Below are 23,765 nucleotides of genomic sequence, written 5' to 3' on the forward strand. Positions count from 1 at the left end.
AGGTACTAGACACCCTAAATTCCAGGGTCCAGGTGTTAGAATTTAATCAATGCTTGGAGTGTTAAAACTGAGTACAAGACCTGTGTGTATTAAGCCACTGCACAGTAAGCCAGACCCTGTAAATTAAACTGCCTGCTAGACTCTGCTAATCCTTAAATTAAGTGAAATGCTAAGGGCTAATTAAGCTAGGCTAACTTCCTTGTGAGGAAATCACCTGGGGTAATAGGCTTTTAAGAAGACTAAAAGAAAGGTAAAGGACCCCTGACCGTTAAGTCCAGTCACGAACAACTCTGGGGTTGCGGCGCTCATCTCACTTTACTGGTCAAGGGAGCCGACGTTTGTCCGCAGACAGTTTTTCCAGGTCATGTGGCCAGCATGACTAAGCCGCTTCTGGCGAAACCAGAGCAGCACATGGAAACGCCATTTACCTTCCTGCCATATCTACCTATTTATCTACTTGCACTTTGATGTGCTTTCGAACTGCTAGGTTGGCAGGAGCTGGGACCGAACAATGGGAGCTCACCCCATCGCGGGGATTTGAAGACTATAGAGGATCAAAGGGACTCTGTGTGGAATGACAAATGGTTGTGACCCCTGCTTAATAGCTAAAGCAAGAAGTAGTGTGGGCTGAAAACTTAGAGGTTAGAGTTAGGGCTGTGATGTAATGTGGTAGTAAAGCAGCGAGCTGGAGACGGAGGCAGAGAGCACCATGGCTGATGCTCGTTTGAATCCAGGGCTGTGCCTATGGCGGCAGCAAGACCCAGAATGATGCTGGGAACCCCTCCATCATAGGCTCAGGTTGTATATATCTGTAAACAAACCATATATCAAAAATACACCTGTGTCTAATTTTCCTAAAGGAAACACAAACACAGAGCACGACAGGCACTCCTGTCCTCCCCAAAGGTAAAGGTACCCCTGACCATTAGGTCTAGTCGTGACCGACTCTGGGGTTGCGGTGCTCATCTTGCTTTATGGGCCGAGGGAGCCGGCGTACAGCTTCCGGGTCATGTGGCCAGCATGACTACGCCACTTCTGGCGAACCAGAGCAGCGGACGGAAACGCCGTTTACGTCCCGCCAGAGCAGTACCTATTTATTTACTTGCACTTTGACATGCTTTCGAACTGCTAGGTGGGCAGGAGCTGGGACCAAACAACGGGAGCTCACCCCGTCGCGGGGATTCGAACCGCCGACCTTCTGATCGGCAAGTCCTAGGCTCTGTGGTTTAACCCACAGCACCACCTTCGTCCCTCTCTAGTTAGTTCCTGGTTAATAGTGGAAAGGTAAATATGAGTTGTATTCAAATCTGCCAACATATACCTGATTCTCCTCCTTAAAGCCATAAAGCTGTTTTTGTAGATTATCATTCTCCCGAATTAATCCTTCTTTCTCTTCACTAGTCTGAGCAAGTTCATTATTAGATTCATCCAAAAGTTGATGTAGTTTGGTAATATCCTGTTCACACCTACAGAGTGCTTCAGTAGAATGCCTGGGCAGTAAATTATAAAATGCAAAATACATTTTACATAAAAATGTTATTGCAAAACAAGGGCATGAAAATGTCCCTTCATCAAATGTTTTTAGATAGAAGTATACCAATACAAACTGTGTTGGAAATGTAAGAGTAAAGAGGGCGAATTTATTCACATGTGGTGGACGTGCGAGATTCTCAAAAAATTCTGGGAATCTATCTATAATGAATTAAAAAAAATTTTCAAATATACGTTTGTTAAAAAACCTGAAACCTTCCTGCTGGGGATGATTGGCAAAGATATTAAAGAAGAAGATAGAACCCTTCTTCAATACGCAACAGCGGCCGCTAGAACCCTCATAGCACAGTACTGGAAAACAGCAAAAACCCCAACATTAAAGGAGTGGCAATTTAAATTAATGGATTACTTAGAATTGGCAAAATTGACTCAGAAAATAAGAAATCAAAAAAGTACAAAATTTAGTAATGAATGGGATAAATTTAGAATATATATGGAAATAGAGACAAGGGGAAAATCAAAATGTTAATCAGAAATATAGATGTATTTTTTAAAAAAAAAAAAATCACAGTAGGCATGAGATAACGCTTACTACGTTATAAACTTTATTTTGGAATAGATACAGCAGAAAGATAATTAAGATAACATTATCCGAAATCGAGATAAAGGGAAGTCGATCAATGTTGTTGTAAAATTAATGTTGTGTTGTTTAAGTTGTAAAATTAATGTTGTGTTGTTAAAGTTGTGTTGTTTATGTTGTACGTATTTTATGTTCTTTTTCTGTTCTTTTTTTCTTTTCTTTTTATGTTTATTTCATTTACTTTTGTCTGTGAAATATAGTTATGCAAAACTTAATAAAAATATTAAAAAAAAAAAAAGAGAGAGAGAGGAATATATATACACACAGGTATATATATTCCTCATCTCTCTTCCTGCTTTCTATAACTTCTTACCTGACAAAGAGTTCTGGAGAACTCAAACGTTTCCCACAATTTTCGTGACATTTATGTTTATCCTAATTACGGTATTATAAATTTAATGTTTTCAAATATATTGCTCTGTTAGACAAAGTAATTAACCACAAAGGTAATTTATTTTCAAGTATATTGCAAAACAAAAATATGATTGATTTTCTCTCATCAATAAATTAAAAATGTGTACTTAACGTAATAAATTTACCATTGTCAGAAAAAAAAAAAAGAAGTATACCAATAATTATGTTTATTTAATAAAACATTTTTAAAATATTGAATAAGTCTAATATTACAAGTTATAAATACAGAATAGATTAATTTATATATGTTAATTCTAACAGAATAGTTCAAGTTAAGTAAAAATAACTTTAAAGGAAATAACGAAATCCAGAGTTTACGTCTTACTTTGTTGATTTCTCCATATCAGAAAGTAGGCACTTCAAATCTGAAATGGTCTTTTCCTTGAAAATAAATAAAAATGTATTTTTCCTCAGTTAGTAAGGAAGAGATGAACAAAACAGGAAATAGTTTGTTTTTTCATGTCAGTTTCTTTTGTTTTATAAGATTTATTTTATAAGATTAAGGCTGCAATTCTAATCATCCTTATATGAGAGTAAACTCCAATGAACAGAGCAGGATTTACTTCTGAGTAATTGTACATAAGCTTGCACTCCACAGGTTTTTAACATTTTGACTGCAATTCTATACACACTTGCTTGGGAATAAGCCTCATTGAGCTCAGTGGGGCTTAGTTCTAAGTAGACATGCATTTGATTGCAATGTTAGGCTGCCAGAACAGCAAAATAAATATGGTAGAGATTTAATATCATGGCACAGGCAAACTTTGCAGCAAAAGTCTCAGAAATCTCTGAACTGTGGTGCCGGAAGGGGGTGGGATTAACCCTTTCACGTGACATGGTTTCCTCAATCAAAATTCCCCCTAAAGTTGCTATTAGAATCTCAACATATACAACATAGTGGTTACAGCGTCTCTGGCTGCAAGACCTACAAGCAGCATGTACAGGGATAGAAAGTTATTTGCAAAAAAAATATAGCATTTTAACAGTTTTCTAAATGCTAGTAAAGTTCCTCATTCTATATTTAAAACTGTACTTAAAAGTCATAATCATGTTATTAGTAGTATTGGAAGGTGTATGTTTAAACTAAATCTAAAAAGCACCAATTTTAATAAGCAGAATGTTTTAACCCTACTAATCCACGTATTTGCATATTAAAACAAAATTACTCAAAAATAATCCACAGAAGTGTCAATTTCTCATCACTAGCACAACTCGTACCATTTACTTTGTCCAATATGCCTGTAATGTGTACTTTCAAAAGCTACGTACATGCCAAATATGAAGTCTCCTTCCTGCATAAGCACAAAAAAATTCTAAATGTGATGAATCTTAAATATCAAAACATTTACATATCAAAACTTACTTTAAGGGCCAAGCTTTCTTCAAGGGAGGCAACTTTATCTGCTTTCTCTTCCAGAAGCTCATGTAAAGAATCCTTTTCTGTATCTAGTTCAGTTATTGTATCATTGAGTGTACAAATATCTTCTTGTTGAACAAGATTTTGTTTTGAAAGCTTTTCTGGAAATATTATAATAGAATTTCATTATTTTATCAATTTAAAATAACCTTTGGTAAACAGGCTGTGATCAAGCAACAACTCTGATGAGCATACAAATGTTTATTATGCATGTACAAGTTCCCCTCCCCCTACATTCTGGCCAAACTGCAAACTTTTAGATAAGATAGTCTTGCAGAAAAAAAAATGAACAGTCTTGTGACATCTTAAAGGCCAATGATTTATTGCATCATAAGATTTTGTGGAGTACAGTCCACTTCATTTTATCCTGAGTTGTTGGTGCATGTACATGATTGGGGGCGGGGAGGCAGAGGGGGTGGGGAGAAACTGGAAACAATGAGGTCAGAAGAAAATGAAATACAATGGACAGTCACAATTTCCTTAGTAACAGTGACCATTCACAAAAAGAAGAGTTAATAACAAGACAGTCTGACATTGCTAAGTTACTTAACACATATAGTGTGATTTTTAAAAAATCTACCGTTCTCATTCTATCCACAATGATAGCACTGAACCTCCCTCGCCTCTCATGCCTGAGGCCTGGGGAGGAAGTGAACAATGGGGGAAACTGGTCTAGCTACTCACCACTTGCCACAGAATAACACTTGAAATGCACTATACACGCGTAGCACTATTGTTGCCATATTTCCCAATAATTTTCAAATACTTCTAAATAACTTTATATAAATACAGCACAAACTCCATCCCATGGATGTGTCCTTAATTGTCAAACTTTGCCCAAGTAGCCAAGAAAATTGAACTTTCTGTAGCATCATTTTGGGGCTCTATACTTTGCATCACATTCTTGTAATGACACAGGCTGTGGGTAGCCAATGAGGTATGTTCCAGTTTTTGTAAGACTACAATTTCCATCATTCCTGACCACTGCCTTGATGACCATGGCTTATGGAAACCGTAGTCCAAAATCATATGGAGGACACCTCATTGGCTCCTCCTGTTCTATGAAAAGCACACCTCTCTGTGCCTAAGGCTTGTGGAATGCAGTTTTGTTACTGTTTATATTACTGTAAAAACAGTGCTTGGATCAAGGCGATTTCAATCATGACCTCGGTGAGCAAAGCAGAAAATTTAAATCATGGATTTAAATTTTAAATATTATTTATTATCAGCTACCTCCTATATAAAAAAGTTCACTGGTACTAAAGTCATAGAAACAAATATTCCTGACTAAATAAATCACAGAACTTAGGCAGAAACTTGGCACAAAATAGATGTAAAAGATCATCCATATGGATTAGTGGGTGACACTTGTAGACTTGCCAGTCTCTGGCTCCAGTCGTTGTTATTAATAATTCATTTCTATGCCCAAAACTCATAAAAATGTGGTCTACAGAATCACAATTAAACCCAAAATGACATAACAAATGAAACCAAGCAGAATACATTCAAGAAACAGAAATGCAGGATTATAAATATGAGTCACTCAACAAGGTTATAAAAACAGGAAATTGTTTGCATAAAAAGGCTTGCTGAAATAACCAAGTCTTAATTGGGCACTTTCAGCTAATTACAAACAATGCCAACTTGATTTTACTAGGTAGAGTTTCATAACCCCAGTGCCAAATGCACAATTCTTCTTAAGGATAGTCTGACACTATCAAGCACCATCAGACATTTCTCAGAGGCAGGTTGCAAAAGTCAGGCAGGGGTATAATGAGTAAGGTAAGATTTTAAGCCGCAGGTGTTTAGACTTAATATACTTAATAGTAAGACCTTGAAGATAGTTTGGTAGCATACTGCTAGCCAAATGCAACTCTCACAATATAGGTGTTATATTTTGTCAATAGCCAGCACCTGATAACCAGGCTGCATAATTCTGCACCAGCCTCAAGGGTAAAGGTAAAGGGACCCCTGACCATTAGGTCCAGTTGTGGCTGACTCTGGGGTTGCGGCGCTCATCTTGCTTTATTGGTTGAGGGAGCCGGCGTTTGTCCGCAGACAGCTTCCGGGTCATGTGGCCAGCATGACTAAGCTGCTTCTGGCGAACCAGAGCAGCACACGGAAACGCCATTTACCTTCCCGCCGGAGTGGTATCTATTTATCTACTTGCACTTTAACGTGCTTTCGAACTGCTAGGTTGGCAGGAGCAGGGACCGAGCAACGGGAGCTCACCCCGTCGCAGGGATTCGAACCGCCGACCTTCTGATTGGCAAGTCCTAGGCTCTATGGTTTAACCCACAGTGCCACCCGCGTCCCTCAAGGGTAGCCCCACATAAAATCACATTGCAATGGTCCAATAAATAATCCTATATAAAATAAATTTTAAAAATTACTCAAAGGTTTGCATTTGAAACTTACCATTTTTTTCATCTAGACACGTAATTTTATCTTGAATGAGCTGTAATTCATATTTTTTCTTTGAGAGTTGTCGTTGGGCCTCTGCAATGTTATGCTCCATTTTTTCATTCATAATGCTAAAAATTAACAAAGGGCAATTTAAATTTATCTTTTCACACAAACTTTGCACTAACACTAAAAGGGATCTCATGATAAATAGCAACTAATTAATAGCTAGTGACTATAGAGCAAGGGAATTTTGTGAATGCGTAATTAACAGTTAATAAAAGCTAAGCACAAGCTACTGAACTCTTCAAATATTAGTCAGTGCAAGTCAGGTATCAGGTAATTTAGAATTAGTGTATGAAAAAAGCCAACTTAACTAAAGAGCAACTATTGCCAAAATAGAACATACAGTATATCACCATCCTTTTAAACTACATTATTATTTATATCCCATTAATAAGCCTACTTCGTATCTCAAAAAGTTAAGATTATAGCCAGTCAACAGGCACAAACTTAGAAACATAAAATATTTGATTCAACACATATTTCAGTTACCTCAGTGAAGCATTAGTTGCTTTTTGCCTGCTTAGCTCACTTTCAAAATCTACTGCTCTTTTTGCCAATATTTTCATCTCCATTTCTAGAGACTCGATTGTCTCCTTCATTAAAGCCATCTTTGATGTTTGATCTAATCGCTCATTGTCAAGCTGAGACATTAAAGTGACAAGGAATTATTACTTTATATAACATCCAACTACTTCAATTAACATACACCTTTACTTAGAAATTATTTGTGTTGCCTTTTCAGACTTTTTATAGAATTATAGAATCGTAGAGTTGGAAGGAACCCACGGGTCATCGAATCCCAACCCCCTGCAATGCAGGAATCTCCGCTAAAGCAGCCATGACCGATGACCATCCAACCTCTGCTTAAAAGCCTCCAAAGAAGTTGTCTCCACACAAATGCACAGAGTATGGGAGACAAGCAAGATGAATTTGAGCTTTTAATTCAGGATTGCAAGTATGACCTGGTAGGCATTACTGAAACCTGGTGGGATGAGACCCATAACTGGAACGTAGAAACTGAGGGGTATAATCTGTTTTAAAGGAATAGACCAAGCAGAAAGGGAGGAGGAGTAGCATTATATGTAAGGATATGTATACCTGTGAAGAAATCCATGACTTGGAGCATGGAAAGCAGACTGAGAGTATATGGGTAAAGATTGTAAGAGAAAGAAACAACAGTGACTTTACTGTGGGGGTCTGCTATAGACTGCCAAGCTAGACAGAAGACTTAGATGATGCAGCAGAGCCCCCCTCCAATGCAGCGAAGCATTAACCATACTAGGGACCCAACCAGTCAGTCTCCCGCTGCTAGATTTAATAAGCCAGGAGGGACAGGGGTCAAGGGCGCATGTGGTCAGATGCACTGCCACGAGCACCTTGTCCACCTCAGCTGATTGCATTATCTTAATAAAGACAGCCAAATGTAACACGATGCATAGCAGAGCAAGGACCTGATTAGCTGAAAAATAGGCAGTTCTTTAATGCACAAACTGGGAGTATTGATGCTCTGTTGCCAAAGCACACAAAAACCTGAAGATAACCCTGAATGGAGAGCAAATCAGTCTCCTATTCCCCCCCCCCCCCCGTAAGACTGTATCTTATATACTACAGGTTCTAGGACTAATTCCTTAAAAATATATTTCCCTTTAATAAAGGTTACAGGTTACAGTGAGAATCGAAACTCATTGTTACAATAAGCCCACTGGCTACTGGTCTGTTTCTGGGCACAACTGAAATGTTGGTCATGAGCTACAAAGCCCTATACACCTTGGGTCCAGGCTATCTCCCTAGATAAGCCTGACCAGGTTTTGAAATCTTCAGGGGACACCTTTCTCTCCATTTGCCACCCTCACAGGCACATTTGGTGGGGACATGGGAGAGGGCCTTTTTGGTGGCTGCTCTCATATTGTGGAACTCTAGTCCATGGCAGGTTAGGTTGGCCCTCTCTCTCCTTTCGCTGGCAGGCAGGCTTTTTTTGTTTAGATAGGCCTTTGGCCACTATTGTGGCAGGGTCATTTAATGGTATGAATTGTTGTTGGGTTTTTAAATGGTTAAGTTGTTTTAATTCAGTGTTGTTTTTAAATATGGTAACTTATTTATTTTTTTATACTTCTAACTGCTTGGTGTGCTTTTTAGCTGTATCTGTATTTAATGCATGTTGTGAGCCAACTTGGATCTGACTCCTGCACTGGGAGAAAGGCGAGATATAAATAAATAAATAAATAAATAAATAAATAAATAAATAAGGAAACAAACAAATAAAGCTCTGTATAGATTACTAAATAAAAACATAAGAATTAATGCATACAAATAATTTCTTGAATAATGTAGTAAGAGTTGTATATTTATACAAAAAATCATTCAATGTATCTTTTCAATGTCTCTGTCCTTACAGGCTTCTAACCACTTGTTTAACGTTATATCTACCATATCTTTAAAATAAGGAAACATTTTCCCTTACACTCTGAACATTTAACTCCAGTTCCTCAACTCTCTGTTCCAGGTGAGCTTTTTCATTAAATGCAGTCTCTTGAGCAATCTGTATCAAACAAAAACATAAATCAAATACACTTAGTATAATAAAATTTAATCTATTAGATTAGATACCACACAATGGTATTGGCAATTGTCTTATGTTGAACAGATGTTGCACAAATGAATTTGGATAAAAAGTCAAACCTTTAACCTCTCTCTCAAGCTATCTCGTTCAGTGGACATCCTTCGGAAATCAGAAATAGCTGCATCCCTTTCTGTTTCCACACGCCTCAAAACAGCCTGCGCAGTCATCGCAGTTTTGGATGCTTTCGGGACTTTCATAGCTTCTTTTCGCAGTTGACTTATTTCTTCCTGGGCCTATCATTCAAAATTAAAACTCAGATGCAGATTTGTCCAATTCAAGACAACTTAAATTGTAACTAGCCAACCAAAGACAAAACTGGAACCAACTTACTTCAGCAGATATATACAAAGTGAATACAACCCATAATGCCACATCCACAAATAGCCCAAGCAACAGAGACGGCCTGTTGTTATTAAAACCTGCTTAGGTTGGGAGCTATCCAGAGGCATCAGGCTGGCACTGTGGAAACGTGATCCTGGAATAAATCAATCCTTGATCTAATTCATCAATGTTCTTTCTATGTTCTTAATAGCTTGTACAGGAGCAGCCGGCAGGGAAGAGTGTCACCGTGGACTTGTCCTGGCAGCAGGATTACTGCTGTGTATCAGGATGGCGAAGAGGTAAGGCAAAGTAGCAATTCAGTTATGGTGGTTTAGGCACACCAGCAGAGCCAATTTAACATACCTGCCACTATATTTGAACCACCCTGACCTCACTACCACCCTACTCCACCTCATCCTGCTACATGGCAGCAGCAGTGCTACTAGGTCAGGTCTGTGGCACCACCCCTTCCCACCAGCTGCTGCTCACATTACTTTCCATGATGGGTCCCAAAAGAAGAGATAGCATCTATTCATTCATTCATCTTCAAAATTTCAAAACTTTTCTCCCCAGTGTAAATGTACAAGCAGGATACAATAATAAATTATAATAGTACAAAAAAGAAACGAGGGAAATATTTTAAAAATCCAAATCATAAATCTCTCTGCATATAAAATCAGGCTATACAAATAAAACAGAAAATAAATTGAAACCTAAGTGCAGGAAGCCTAGAAAAACAAAAATATTTTAACAAACTGTTTAAGTCTACAATAAGGCAGTCCTATATCCCTCCAGAAAGAGAAATTCCAGAGTTTAGGTGCCAAAAGTAGGAGCCCACATTTTAAGTATTTGCACATCATAAATCGGGACACAGGTGGCACTATGGGTTAAACCACTGAGCCTAGGACTTGCCGATCAGAATGTCGGTGGTTCGAATCCCCGCAACAGGGTGAGCTCCTGTTGCTCGGTCCCTGCTCCTGCCAACCTAGCAGTTCGAAAGCACGTCAAAGTACAAGTAGATAAATAGGTACCGCTCCGGCGGAAAGGTAAACGGCGTTTCCATGCACTGCTCTGGTTCGCTTAGTCATGCTGGCCCCATGAGCTGGAAGCTGTACACCGGCTCCCTCGGCCAATAAAGTGAGATGAGTGCCGCAACCCCAGAGTCAGCCACGACTGGACCTAATGGTCAGGGGTCCCTTTACCTTTACCTTTACCTCATAAATCCTGAGGATGACAAACCTTCAACAAGGCCTCCTAAGGCAATCTTAACGTTAACAGCTCCCAAACACTTTAAGATTTTATATTTTGTCAGAAATTGTTCTTACCAGAATATTCCATATGCCTGTAAAGATTACCTGATCATAAAGTTGAATAACTTTGTCTCTTTCTGCTGTGAGAACCTTGATGTTGCCTTGAACTTCTGCCATGTGACGTTCATATCTTTCCAGCATTGTCTTATATTCATCACGGTCTCTCAACATTTGCTGAAATTCTGGATCAGATTTACATCCCTAAACAGTTAATGAAGAGAAGTTGATCTACTTTTCTACTGCTTTTGATTTATCAATCAATCAATCAATCAATCAATAACATCCATGTCACAAACTTTAGAATTTGATTGGATTATCCAGTTTTAAATTATTCAGGAAGATGGTGGGCAATATCCAAGTAAGTATTAATCAGAGACTTTAAGTCTATTGAATTCAATTAATCTACTTTGAGTATGACTAACCATTGGATATCTTTCTGTCTGTTCAGTTCATATTAATCTGTCCACAATTAACTATTCTGAAATGCTTTTTGTTAGATACTATGTAGAATGTGATTGATTCTATTGAAATGAATCTAAACAAAGATTTAAGTTGACAGATACCTTGAAAATAGTATAAACTTAGGTACATATCACAAAGTTAGAAACGACAAAAGATAATGTAGTACAACATCTTCCCAATGACAGAACCATCCACCTACCAATCCATCATCAATTAGTCCTTGCAATCCAAACAGCAGTATGCAGGAACCAGATAGCATGCATACCAGAAAATGCAACCTGTATTTTGTATGCATTAGGCTGCAATTCTAACTTATCAGGAGGCAAGTTCCACTGAACTCATTGGGCCTGCTTCTGAATAGAAATGCACAGAACTGCATTGTAAAGCTGCTTAAATCTTACTGACTTCAACAGGATTTAGGTAGCCTGATTAATTTACTTCAGTCCCTTGCTAGCATATTAATAGTGCCAAGTAATCAAAATCAGCTGAAAAAATGCACAAATCTATACTTTATGAAAGTTGAAAAATATACCCGGATGGGAGAAAGCTCCTTTGAAACAGAATGAGAGGAGCTGCGCCTAGGACTTGACGTATTTCGAAGCATTTTCTTCAGCTGATATCTGTCTTCTTCTGCTGACTTGATAGAATTGTCAAGCCTTGAGGGACGCTTCTCCTGTGATAGTTCAATGTTTGAGGAAGGCTTTTAAGTGCCAAAGTGAAAACAATTATTACTATAAACATACTTTTCCAACTAAGACAAATATTTACACATTTCTGCAGAAACAAGATTTTTTATGTTTCAGAATTTCAGAATTTACCATATTATAAAATCATTAAAGCTGTTTCTGTCAAGATTAATAGAGTTGGTTGTATGAAGCAGATCTCACAATAAAGGCTGGGAGAGTGGGAGAACCTAGCATGCATGTGGCTATGAATGCCTATGTGCACCACTGAACAAATGTCATAGCTGACAACTTAAGTGAGAGAAGAAGACTGGTTTCGCCACCTGCCTTCTCTTTCCTTCTTTGTCCTTTATGAAGCAGGGTATGGATGAAAAATAGGGATCTTTTGTCAATCTTTCTGCTAGACAGAAAAAAAAATACGCAGAGCTTCCTAGCTTGGGTGCAGGTGCACATAGTACACTCTGCAAGTGAAAAGAAGGTAAGTGTGAAACGGCACACCCAAACCATTCTGACAGGTAGATGAGATTTCTTAGGGAAAAGGCTCTAGGAAAAAGGTTTCCTTATAAACAGATTACTCCTTGAATTTCTATACTTGAAGAGAGTACGTCTTTAGGTAATAATTAAGCCCGCCCACCAACTCCACACACCTAAGGGTTGTTAGGAAAGGGTGCAGTAATGACCATGTTCAGCTTGCATCCCCAATGTCTTCCCAGGTGCACAGAGATGCAATCTGAATATAAAAGAATTTTGCCCATTGCTTTCTGTGTTACAGACATGCAGGGAGGTCAAACCACTGTTAATGCTGAAGAAAGAGAAAGATCCCTGAAAAGACATAAAATGCAGACTAAGGGGCATTTTGAATATTATGTATTCTTAACACTACAATTATGCATTTAAATATCTTATAAAAGACGTATCAGTTGTACTAATCTGTGCAAATGTTTTTTGCAATGTACATATGATATGAGGTTTCATCAGCAAAAATAAAGATATGTACCGGTAACTTACAGAGCTAAGGGCGCTGATTTTATGTTCCAGTTTCCGTATAGTATTTTGTTGGCATTTAATCTGAGACTAAAATGAAAAGAAAGAAAAATATGATTAGTTAAGAAAACTGAAAATAGAGCATTTGGCAAATATTTTTCACTGACTAATAATGCATTTGGATAACTCCTTAAGATGAGCTGAAAATGACAAACCCAGTAGAGCTGAGGTGCCAGTCAGTTAGCACAGTGATTTTCAACCAGTGTGCTGTGGCACTCAGGGGTGCTGCAGGCAACACTGGACTCTGTGCCTCTTTCCTTCCCTCCCTCCTCTGATGCCCTCTTGCGTCCTGCCTCCCAAAGGCTTAATCAGCTGTTTGTTGTAGCAGCCCTGGCTACAAGCTCTGCAGGCAAATGGTCCTCTGGGGCTGGCCAGGGAGTGCTGGTTGACAGGAGCTGAGGCAGCCTCAGAGTAAGCATGTAAGTGGGTGAGGGAGGCCAGGCAGGCAGGCGCTGTGCTGGCCTTTCTTGTGCTTGCTGTGTGCAAGGCCTGCCTGGGAGCTGAGTGCCCGGTGCTGAAGGGGAGCCTTTCCACCATGCTGCTGCTGCTGCTGCTGCCTCCCAAGGTAAGGTGCTGGCCTCATGTTCACCTTTGGCCAGTCTCCATTGGGCCACTAAGGCTGGGGGCATCCTCTTCCCAGGCTCCTTTGGGGCAGAGTGAGGAGGCACCTCTCTTTGGGGCAGGGAGGGCAGCTCAGAGTTGGGCACAAGGTAGATCAGGATCTACTGATAAATCTCTGGGTGATTTGAACACAGGACGTTCAAAAAGTAACCAGACACCTACTGCATTACATTATCCAACAGGTGTAAGTTACTTTTCGAACACGCTATAGATTGGTAAGGATTTTTGACTCCTGATTCTTTAACAATAACAGCAACACAATGAATCCCTCCTAAATTATCCAGTTGGAATGAAGAAAGCTTAGGATTACCAGGAGTGGATTTTTATGTTGAAGGACTGTGATTTGATGGATGGATGGATATCACAGTTTCAACAGTGATGGATGGATGGATATCACAGTTTCAACAGTGGCGCCTGCAAGTTTACCCTCCTCTGCTCTACACCTTACAAGGCTAAATGTCCACAATATTTTTTGACCTACACCTGTATCTCTTTACTCGGTCAACATTTTGTGTGTGTGTGTGTGTGTGTGTTGTAAAATTATTTGAACACTGAGAGGAACATAGGAAACTGTCTTATCCTGAGATAGACCTTTGATCCATCCAATTCAGTATTGTTGCAATGATTTCAGACAGAAGTCTTTGCCAGTTCTACTTGGAGATGCTGGGGATTGAATCTGGGAATTTCTGCATCCAAACCAGATGCTCATTCACTGAGCTACAGCTCTTCCAATTGGTTACAATTCCAGTATTTCACATATGCAAACTCTTAAAACTACATGAGATCCAGAAATGGAAATTTCTCCTGTAATTGTGAAACTAATTCTTAAAAAGAACAAACTATAAAAGCATTGCATGTATAAAAATTTTATTATTAATTCAAGTACCTTGGCTTCTGCAATTTCCTGGTCTGCACTATCCAATACAAATTCTTTTTCTTTTTCCAGCTGTTCTGCTAACTTGTCTACATGAGCGAGTTCTTTACAGAGATATTCATTCTTACTTGTCAAGTCACCCACTTGAGTTGTTACTTCTTTCTTACTATCAAGTATTTTTGTAACATACTTCTCCAACTCAATATTTTTTGTTCGCAGTTCTTCAACCTTGTAAGTCAAAAAGAACAAAATGGTTTCACTTCTCCTACACCTTAAGTCTTGGCAGCAAAACATTAGTCCCTATCACATACTAAGTGTAAAAGGCTCCTGAGCAGCTGACCATGGTTAAGGTACATTGAAACTGCTTGCTCCCACATGGAAATGGCTGGCTGAGCTTACGCATGACTAAAGGAATAAATTTCACACATACTAAGTGACACTCCAGCTTTAGTCCTGGAGAGCTCAGGCCCCAAACATCTTAGATTATCTCTAACTCTGTGACTCCTTATAAACTCATCAGCTGTCAAAATCCTTTGGATGCTGCCTCAATGAACCAAGTTTCAATAGGAACAGTAAAGAAGCATTTTTTTACATCACTAAAAGAAAACTGTCATGTGTGAAGCAGCCCAGTGGTAAGGTAGACTAAGAGAGACAGAAAAACTATGCAAAGACCAACACTTTAGGCGTGCTTCAAAAGTGATATGCTGAATTGTTCAGAAAATCCGATAATGGTTAGATAATGAGAACTTTTAAGGCCAAAGTGACCAGCCTATAAAAGCTGGGTCACACCACTGATTTAATATAAAGCAGAGGAATGATGTGTTATTTAAATAATTAGTCCAGAAGTGAAAGTCAAACCCAGCTCCCATGTTCTTCCCACCAAATCACTTTGCCTCATCTTCCAGAAGGGCTCCAAGACTACAGGCAAGCTCATGGGGGCAAGGGGAACTCATGTTGCAACCTGCCATCATCATGCCCAGTAGGGCCTCCAGCTGTATGGAAATTGTTGTTTTTCACCTGGAACCTGAATGACAATGAAGCTTTTAAAATCTGCCTATGATGCATGCATGTCAAATTCAGTGTCTTAATTCTAAGGTTAGAAAGCTAGAACATATAATGCAGCTCATGGAACGTGCCTAATTATGCAGCAACTTTGTTTCTAAGGATCTTGAATGATAACAAAGTTCCATGTAAAACATACAATAGAGCCTGAAGCATGAAATAAAATCCAGGGTCTACGGCTTTCATATGGTGGGGGCATACTAGAATAAAATCTGTCCAGTAATACTAGCAAGCTTATAATACTGTCTTGCATGACATGCTAAACCTCGTGAGACTGTGCAAGTATGCAAGCTCCTAGAGAGGAGCTCACAGCTGTTTTGCTCTTCCCTGATCCTTTCATTGTTGTATCCAGCTTAACCAAGGTTTGCTTTGTTTGAACCAGGGCTCATGGTTAAACTCTCTCCTTGGTAACAACAAGCTGTAAACAAGATTAAACTTTGGTAACAGTTCATGGCTGGTGAAGAGAAAGCTTAACTATAAGCCATGGTTTGGACATGGTAAGTCAAATTATGGCTTACTTAAGTGCAGCATGGCAGCAAAAAAGGTCAGGGGGGAACAAAGCAGCTGCAAGCTCCTACCCCAAAACCAGCATGCTCACATCTCACTAAAATCAAGTTTGGCTTAGCATGTCATGCAAACCAACCCTATAAAAGACACTTTAATTCAATAATCTTCTGCCTACTGCTGCTGCTAATATTGTAGCCTTTAAGCAAATGAGCAGTCTTTTTTTAAATACTGTTTTTATTTATTTTCATAGTACAGAAGATAAATTTTGAGAAAACCATTGTTACAACAGTAAACTACAAGTAACTTGTCCTGATAAAATTACAGACTTTTATCATGCCGTGTGTTAAAGTTTCATTTGATAACTCTAAGAGATCATGCCACATTTTCCCATGAGCGCTGGGTAGATTCCTGCCACAGTCTGAACAATTTATGTATTCAATAAATATTTGCCATATGTTATATAAAAGGAATATGGATTGTGTTTGCCCTTTGCTGCTAATGAGCAGTCTTGTGATCAGCGTATGCTCTTCTGATCAATGAAATGATATCAAATCTGGCAAACACAATATTCATCCATTTCTAAAGAATCCATCAACCTAGTTTTGTCAGGTCTGATTCAAGACTAATAAAAGCCAAGTAGTCCTGATGCAGCTAAGTACTGTAATTACTCTCCATATACCTCCAGTAAACAAATGAGCTAAACCTATAGGCTTTTGCATTGGGAAGGCCCATTAGTACACATGGATATTGTCATGATAAAATGCCACAACAGGTTGATTAACTACTATTATATAGTCATTACAATGTAACCATTGATCCCATGCCATTATTTTGTCCCTACATTTCTAATGAGAGGACAAATCCATTTTTCACAGCAAAATGTTATGTTTATGGTCTAATTTAGTTGTTACAAATAGCCAAATTTTCAGAAAAATATGATAGAACCTCTGATTGTAGTTGTTGGATGATTTTGTCTTTCCTAATGCTGTCTTCTGATTTTGAAGCTCTCTCACTTTCAGAAAATGGACAACCTAACACAAGCTCTTCTCTTGTTGTCAACCTCTGGGGGGAAAGAAGCAAAAACTGTTTAAAGAACAGTCCTGTTTTGTGATAGTCTATTTCTGCATTCGGCTGAAAAAATGCAAGTTTTGATTGTTATTGTCATAAGGTATTATATTGTAAATATAGTTGAAACCCAAACCAGTATATATTTAACTGAAAGATGGCAATATAATTGGATGGGATCAGGGCTGGCTGGAAAACCACAGTCAAAGTGTGCTCATCTATGGTTCATCAACAAATTTCTAGGTTAAAGACGAAGTCACAAGACAGGTGACGAAATATGGAAAAATAACAGTGAAAGAAAATATATTCACAAAATGGTTAATATATTTGTATAAATCTATCTATTATAGAGGTTCAACTTTTTCCTCAGCAAAATTTGAGGTGGTGTGAACTAAATTTGGGTTTAGAAATTGAAGAAGACGCAGGGTACAGATTGTGGACAAAAGTGCCATAAAAATGCATATCAGCAACATCCAGAGAAACAGCCCTTAAAATGGTGTACAACTGGTACTTAATACCTTGATGCCTAGCCTATATAAAACCGAATGGTTCTCCCATATGTTGGAGAGGATGTCCCACTATAGGGACATATCAGCACATGTGGTGGGAGTGTCCAAAAATAGAAGTTATAGAAAGAATGTATTTACAGAAATATCTCTGATTGCAAGGCAAACAGTCTCCATGACACCACAATTAACTTGTCATAATATATTGCAAATTACAAACAAAGAACTCACAACACATCTATTAATTGCTGCAAGAACAGCTATTGCCAAGATATGGAAATCATTACAATTATTAACTATGGACCAATGGTATAATGCAATTTGGCAAATAGCATTACTGGAAAAACTGACACAAAAATTAAAAGTAGAAAGAGGCCAAAGAAACAAGACAATTTTATGCAGTCTGGTGTGATGTTCTTGATTATACAAATAATGAAGCATATGGTAGAGCAGTATCCATAGTTTAGAGCACAGTGTGGTGTGCATGAAATACATATTTTATTTTATTTTCTTCCCTCCTTCCTATAGATTACTACAAATTCTAATTGTTACTGATACAAAATACCTTTTACTTATACTTTACATCAGTTCATATATGTAATATTTGTAATAGTTTTGGTATATACACTTTGACACAACTTTCATACATTCAGAAACTTTTATCTGAGTGTGTTTTTTATGTAATTGATGCATGTAATATGCTCTTATGTAAATAAACATATATCTCAATGCAACCATATTAAAGTTTAAAGATGAAAATGAATACAAACTATGTTACCAAAAGAAAAAATAAGGAAAAGCCCAGGGCTGCTTCCACTCTGGATATTTATTGTGGAATAACCACACTTCATTCACTCACTTTTTACAGGGCATCTGTATGATGTTGTGAACAAAGCATTCTGCTCCCTGATCAGCTCTCATTTTCTTCAAAGCTCAGAAAATCCAACTTTTTTAAAAAACACAAAGGAACAGCTGTATAATTTCCTCAGGTTTAGATGGACTATTGTACAATGGTTTGCAGGCTCAGTTATAACCTAGATAGATTGCTCTAGACATTTCCTTCTCTATGGTCCATCTGTCCTCCCTGAGAGTCTACTTTAACCCTTCCTTTCCACATAGTGTTGCATTTACTATATCTTATCCTTCCCCCTCCCCCCCCCAAATTGGGGCAAGGCAATAATAATTAGGAGCAAAACGAGGGAGAGGAATTATTTAAATCTTTCCACTCATATGGTCCAATATAATATCCTCACCCCTAACATCTGGGACTGGGAGAAAGGGGACTGGCCACCTGGCTACAGAATGTTATTTTGATTCCTGAAGTCTAGAAACAGAGTTGCTATTCCATTTACAAGCTACAACAGTATAGCAATAATTGGGTGCTAATAAATCACCCAAGTCTGGAGCACCCTGTTTTCTTTTGTCCCAGAGATTAGGACTAGATCTAAAAGGCTTAAGTTAAATTTGTTGGTGCAAATCCTGGATGCCAAGATCCAAGTCTGGAGCAACTACCCTTTGTGAGACAATGCAAGGAGATTTAAAGCCACAAAATATGCAGCAAAGTGAAGCATGGAACTATAGGCTGTCATACCCTTAAAATATGTCCTTCCAAGTGCATTTCAATATTTCCCTCTTCTCCCAGCAAAGGAAAACACCACACATTTGGTAAGTTAAAAACTGGTTTACTTACAAAATCTTCAAAGGTTAGGTTCATGTGCTTTTCCATACATCAGCCAGAATTTTCCATACATCATCCCTAGCTAACAGGACCAGTGGTTAGGGATGATGGGAAATGTAGTCCCAAAACAGCTGGAGGACCGAGTTTGCGGATGCGTGTGCTATGGTGTTAACCCCTTTATACATTAATTAGGCTTATGCATGTTGCTTACCGTATATGAGACTTGAGACAAGATTTCTAGGAGAAAATTTGTGATGGTAATAGCAGTTAAACAATGCAACGAATTACCTACAGGGGTGGTTGGCTGTTTCTTGCTGGAGGTCTTCAAGCAGAGGCTGGACAACCATATTTCCAAGATGAAGCAACTCTGGATTTCCTGCATCAAGCAGGGGGATAGACTACATAGCCTATAAAGCCTCCTCCAGCCCTATGAATCTGTGATACTCCCAGGTAAGTGTCCATAGTATTTTTGCCATTATATCTGCTTTTATTTCCTCTGTGCCTATAGATGACATTATTCATAATACACAAAATACTTCAATCTATAAGGATATGTTTTTATGATAAATGATAAGTAACATTAATTAGATGAATTACCACAATATATCATGTTAAGATCTGAGATTACTGATCTCTACCTTCATGGGGCAAAAGTCCCTAGTACGTGTGCTTACAACTGCACTATACAACAGAAAAAGTATTCTATAACTTTTTTCCTGAAAAACTTGGATAAACATGGATAAAAATATTGTAAATTGTCTGGTAAGTGACTTATTATTTATTAATAGCAGATTACATTTTTTAAAAAAGACTTGTTAGGTAAAAGGTAACTGTAAAGGACCCCTGGATGGTTAAGTCCAGTCAAAGGCGACAATGGGGTTGTGGTGCTCATCTCACTCAAAGGCCGAGGGAGCTGGCGTTTGTCCACAGACAGCTTTCCGGTCATATGGTCAGCATGACTATATTGCTTCTGCTTGCACTAGTGAAGCAACAGGAGCTCACCCCATTACGGGGATTCAAACCGCCAACCTTCTGATCAGCAAGCCCCAGAGGCTCAGTGGTTTATACCACAGCACCACTCACATCCCTTACTTGTTAGGGTAATGCCTAGGCAACCAAATCCTATGTTTACTGGGAAGTAAGTATCACTGAATTAATCTCCCCATTGTGTACTTTGGGAATTAAGGTAATAACTAGGGCCATCTTAAATGTTGAGCTTAGTCCTATAACAGTTCACAAGCATGGGTGTAGCCCAGATTTATGTTAATGGAGGCAGGACACCCAGCTGTCATTATTCTCCATATGACTCTGTCTAACAGATTCAGAATAAAACGTTTTAAATTACTTTAAATTACTTTCTTTTGACCACAAGTGCTCAGAAAAATCTGTCAAATTCCTTCTACAATTTTATTTTTAGTTACCGGTAAGTAATTTTATTTATTTACTTGATGGGGGGGGCAGCAGCCCCCCCCACCACGCCAATGTTCACAAGGTTCTTTTATTTTTAATCTATTTCTACCACGAGAATAGCAAGCATCAACATTTTCAGTAGGAGAGAAGCCTTATATAGAATCCTCTTTAGAATCATAGGTAGAGTTGAAAGGGTCCCCAGGAGTCATCTAGTCCAACCCCCTGCAATGCTGGAATCTCAACTAGATCATACATGACTGATAGTCATTCAACCTCTGCTTAAAAACCTCCAGTGAAGGAGAGTTCCCAAGCTCCTAAGGGAGTCCATTCCACTGTTGAAGAGCTTTTACTGCCTGGAAGTTCTTCCTGATGTTTAGTTGGAATCTCTTCTTGTAACTTGAATTCATTGGTTCAGGTCCTAGCCTCCAGAGCAGGAGAAAACAAGCTTGCTCCATCCTCTGATAGCCTTTAGATATTTGAAGATATCAAATCTAAAGGGCTGTCACATGGAGGATATTATGACACACAAATGCAGGCAAAAGCCTCAGCAAATAGTGCTGAATCCCAATCTCATACACTCCCCTTTTTATATTAACTTTAAAACAAAATCACAGAACTCAAAGCTTATTCACACTGATTTTTCTAGTAAAACATAAAAGTCTGATAATGACTTTGAAAAAGCAATGCTAGAATTTCAGTAAATTTTGTGTTTAAAGGAATATTTTAAAAATACAAGATAAGCATCTATCACTTATATATGCTCTCCATGATTATATGTTTACTGAGCTAGATGATTTAGTGTTAAGAGAAGGAAGCATCTGCTTTCTAAAATAAACTGGAATTCTCCCCCTTGTATTTGCGATCACAGTTACGTGCTTAGTAGGTTTGCTGAATGAAACTGACTCTGGATTAATTCTGTGCAAAAGCAAAAAGGCACCTGGAGGTGTCAAGCCATGCCTACTTGACACCATGTAAGGCTATCGGTCGCCATGACAGTAGAGTTTGTTTTGGTTGAGGACTTAACGGCTAGGCACACTCAGGGGTAGCTGCTACACCAGAAACTTCTTAAACTTTTATTTTATATATTTAAAATATAACTTTAGAAATAACCCTAAGGGAAGGAGAGGAAATGGCTGATGTATTTCCCATAGATAATACTAGGGACATACTGGGCTTGTGGATTTTCTTTCATTCTACTCTGCAACCTTTTTTGCGGGTGTGCAGTGGACAGCTGAAAACCCATCTATTCCACAGTGTGGGTTTTTCAGGATTGCAGCTACCCATGCTTACAAGTAAAAGACACCACCACCTCCTTCAAGCAAACACAACTGCTCAGACTTAGCCACGTGAGCACACCTACATAAAACCTCATTTCTCTGCAGCCTGCCTGGCATGCAACTGGGGTGTCTTCCTATTTCCTTGGTGGCCATGGGCGTAGCCATGATTTATGTTGGCGTTGGGGCAGGACAACCCACCTGCCCTCATCATCCGTCCGGCTCTGCCTAGCAGCTTCCATAATGAAATGTATGGTATGATTATGGGAGTTGCAGAGTTGGAAGGGTCCCTCTGAGGGTCCACCCACCTCCAATGCAGGAATAGGCGGCTGCCCAGTCCCATACAGGGATCGAACCCATGAAACTTTGGCATGATCAGCGCCATGCTCTCCAACCGACGGAGCTCGGTTTTTAAATTACTTTCTTTTGACCCCACGCCCCAAAGCGCTGAGAAAAATCTATCAAAATCTTTCTACAATTTCTACTTTTTTAAAAAAAATGTTTTTTTGGGGGGGGAAGCAGCTGCTTTTCTCTCTCTCCCCCTCCCCCCCCCCGGCTACGCCCATGTACCATGTACGCTCTCTGTACCTTGGAAAGAATTTCTCTTCTCCTCCTGCGCCCGGGCCCGGGGTATTTCCTAGAGCTCATGACGGCAACTAAACTAAGCTAATATTCCTGCCTTTCCCCCCCACTCTCTCTCTCTCACTCGGTCGCTCCTCCACTCAGCTGCCTCAGCCTCGCCCGCTCCTTCGCCTCCTTTTCCCTCTCAATCCCGGCGGACCAATGAGCGGCCAGCGTAAGCGACGACGCCTGGGAGGCAACAATCCCCCGCCTCCTGCTTCACCTCAACGGCCGCGCGGCGTGGGGCGCGTGACGGGCGGGTTCACCTAGTGAGGAAGGGGGGGGGGGGTGACAGCCAGGCAGCTGTCATGCCCGCCCCCACAGCAAAAAAATAACTAATAATTGCCGGGGTGGGGGGTGGGGAGTTAATGTCCGCGTCTCTCTCGAGACCCCCTCTGATTATTCTCCTCAGGACGCCCTGAGCGCTTGTTAACTCCCCCCACCCGCTTGGCACAATGAACGTCCCTCCCTGGCCCCTCGCGGCGTCTCCTTGGCAACGGCGCCGCGACGCTCCCCCCTCCCCTCCGGCTCTCTCGCTACCTGTTAGACAAAACCGGGCATGGGGCGCGCTCCTCTTGTTGACCCCGCCCCCTTCATCTGGCGCCCCCGCGCGCGGCGCACTCCGTCCGGCCGCGTCAACCGCTGCTCGCGCCCCAAACGCCGCGCGGCGTTCGCGCGGGCGGGGGGGGGGGGAGGACCGCCTTGTTGATGGGAAGGGCGTGAGGCGCCTACAGTTCTATCGCGGGGGCGTAGGAGGGGTGGGGTGGGGTGGGGTGGGGTGGGGGACAGGTTCTTGGGCACTGCCACTAGGGCTCGCAGGGATGTCGCACGAGCCCTAGTGCCCTATGTCTGCTATTATTTTTTCTTTAGCCCTTAGTATTTCTTTTTTAAATTATTATTTCAGGGAAATTAAGGACACGCAGAGACAGCGCAAGATTTAGGGTGGTTTCCAAAGACGCCACTATCAGTTTATATGTTATCTCTGAACTTTAGGGCTGCCTGTGGGCCTGTCATAATGTAACCAAAATGGCAGCACCTATGCACAAAGAGGAAGGTACTGTAAAAGCAAACTTGGGTGCACTTTTTTTTTAATGCACGTGAATTAAGACTCGGGTTGGAATAGGGAGTCTTCTCTATGATTATAACTTTTGTTTTTTCAGCCAATACAGCACTGCAACATTTCGTTCAGGTGACTTTCTTAACAGTAGACTCATTTATCCAAGTGCCACTCTCTTGATGCAGCCAAAACAGCACCACTCACAAACAAGAGGGAGGT

At 39.8% G+C, this 23,765-nt stretch overlaps 1 protein-coding gene across 5 annotated transcripts in view; it reads right to left on the reverse strand.

The window, feature by feature from the left end:
- TSGA10 (testis specific 10) overlaps window positions 1-22,931 on the reverse strand; it is a 39,475-nt gene extending 16,544 nt beyond the window's left edge. For 2 of the 5 annotated variants that reach the window (XM_079972575.1, XM_079972576.1), the window contains exons 1-13: window positions 22,457-22,813; window positions 16,881-16,997; window positions 14,379-14,594; window positions 12,836-12,901; window positions 11,677-11,844; window positions 10,728-10,883; window positions 9,111-9,284; window positions 8,893-8,970; window positions 6,921-7,072; window positions 6,381-6,496; window positions 3,909-4,063; window positions 2,871-2,926; window positions 1,322-1,490 (exon numbers count right to left, since the gene is read on the reverse strand). In XM_079972575.1, the coding sequence (XP_079828701.1) occupies window positions 1,322-1,490; window positions 2,871-2,926; window positions 3,909-4,063; window positions 6,381-6,496; window positions 6,921-7,072; window positions 8,893-8,970; window positions 9,111-9,284; window positions 10,728-10,883; window positions 11,677-11,844; window positions 12,836-12,901; window positions 14,379-14,594; window positions 16,881-16,997; window positions 22,457-22,516 (1,683 nt within the window). In that variant the 5' untranslated portion in view covers window positions 22,517-22,813. Of the gene's footprint in view, window positions 1-1,321; window positions 1,491-2,870; window positions 2,927-3,908; window positions 4,064-6,380; window positions 6,497-6,920; window positions 7,073-8,892; window positions 8,971-9,110; window positions 9,285-10,727; window positions 10,884-11,676; window positions 11,845-12,835; window positions 12,902-14,378; window positions 14,595-16,880; window positions 16,998-22,456 lie in introns of all 5 variants that reach the window. The other 3 variants (XR_013837853.1, XM_079972573.1, XM_079972574.1) reach the window with 3 other exon arrangements.
- Between the last annotated feature and the right edge of the window lie 834 nt (window positions 22,932-23,765).

Source organism: Podarcis cretensis (genome assembly GCF_951804945.1).
Source record: "Podarcis cretensis genome assembly, chromosome: 4".
In the NCBI taxonomy this organism is placed as follows: Eukaryota; Metazoa; Chordata; class Lepidosauria; order Squamata; family Lacertidae; genus Podarcis; species Podarcis cretensis.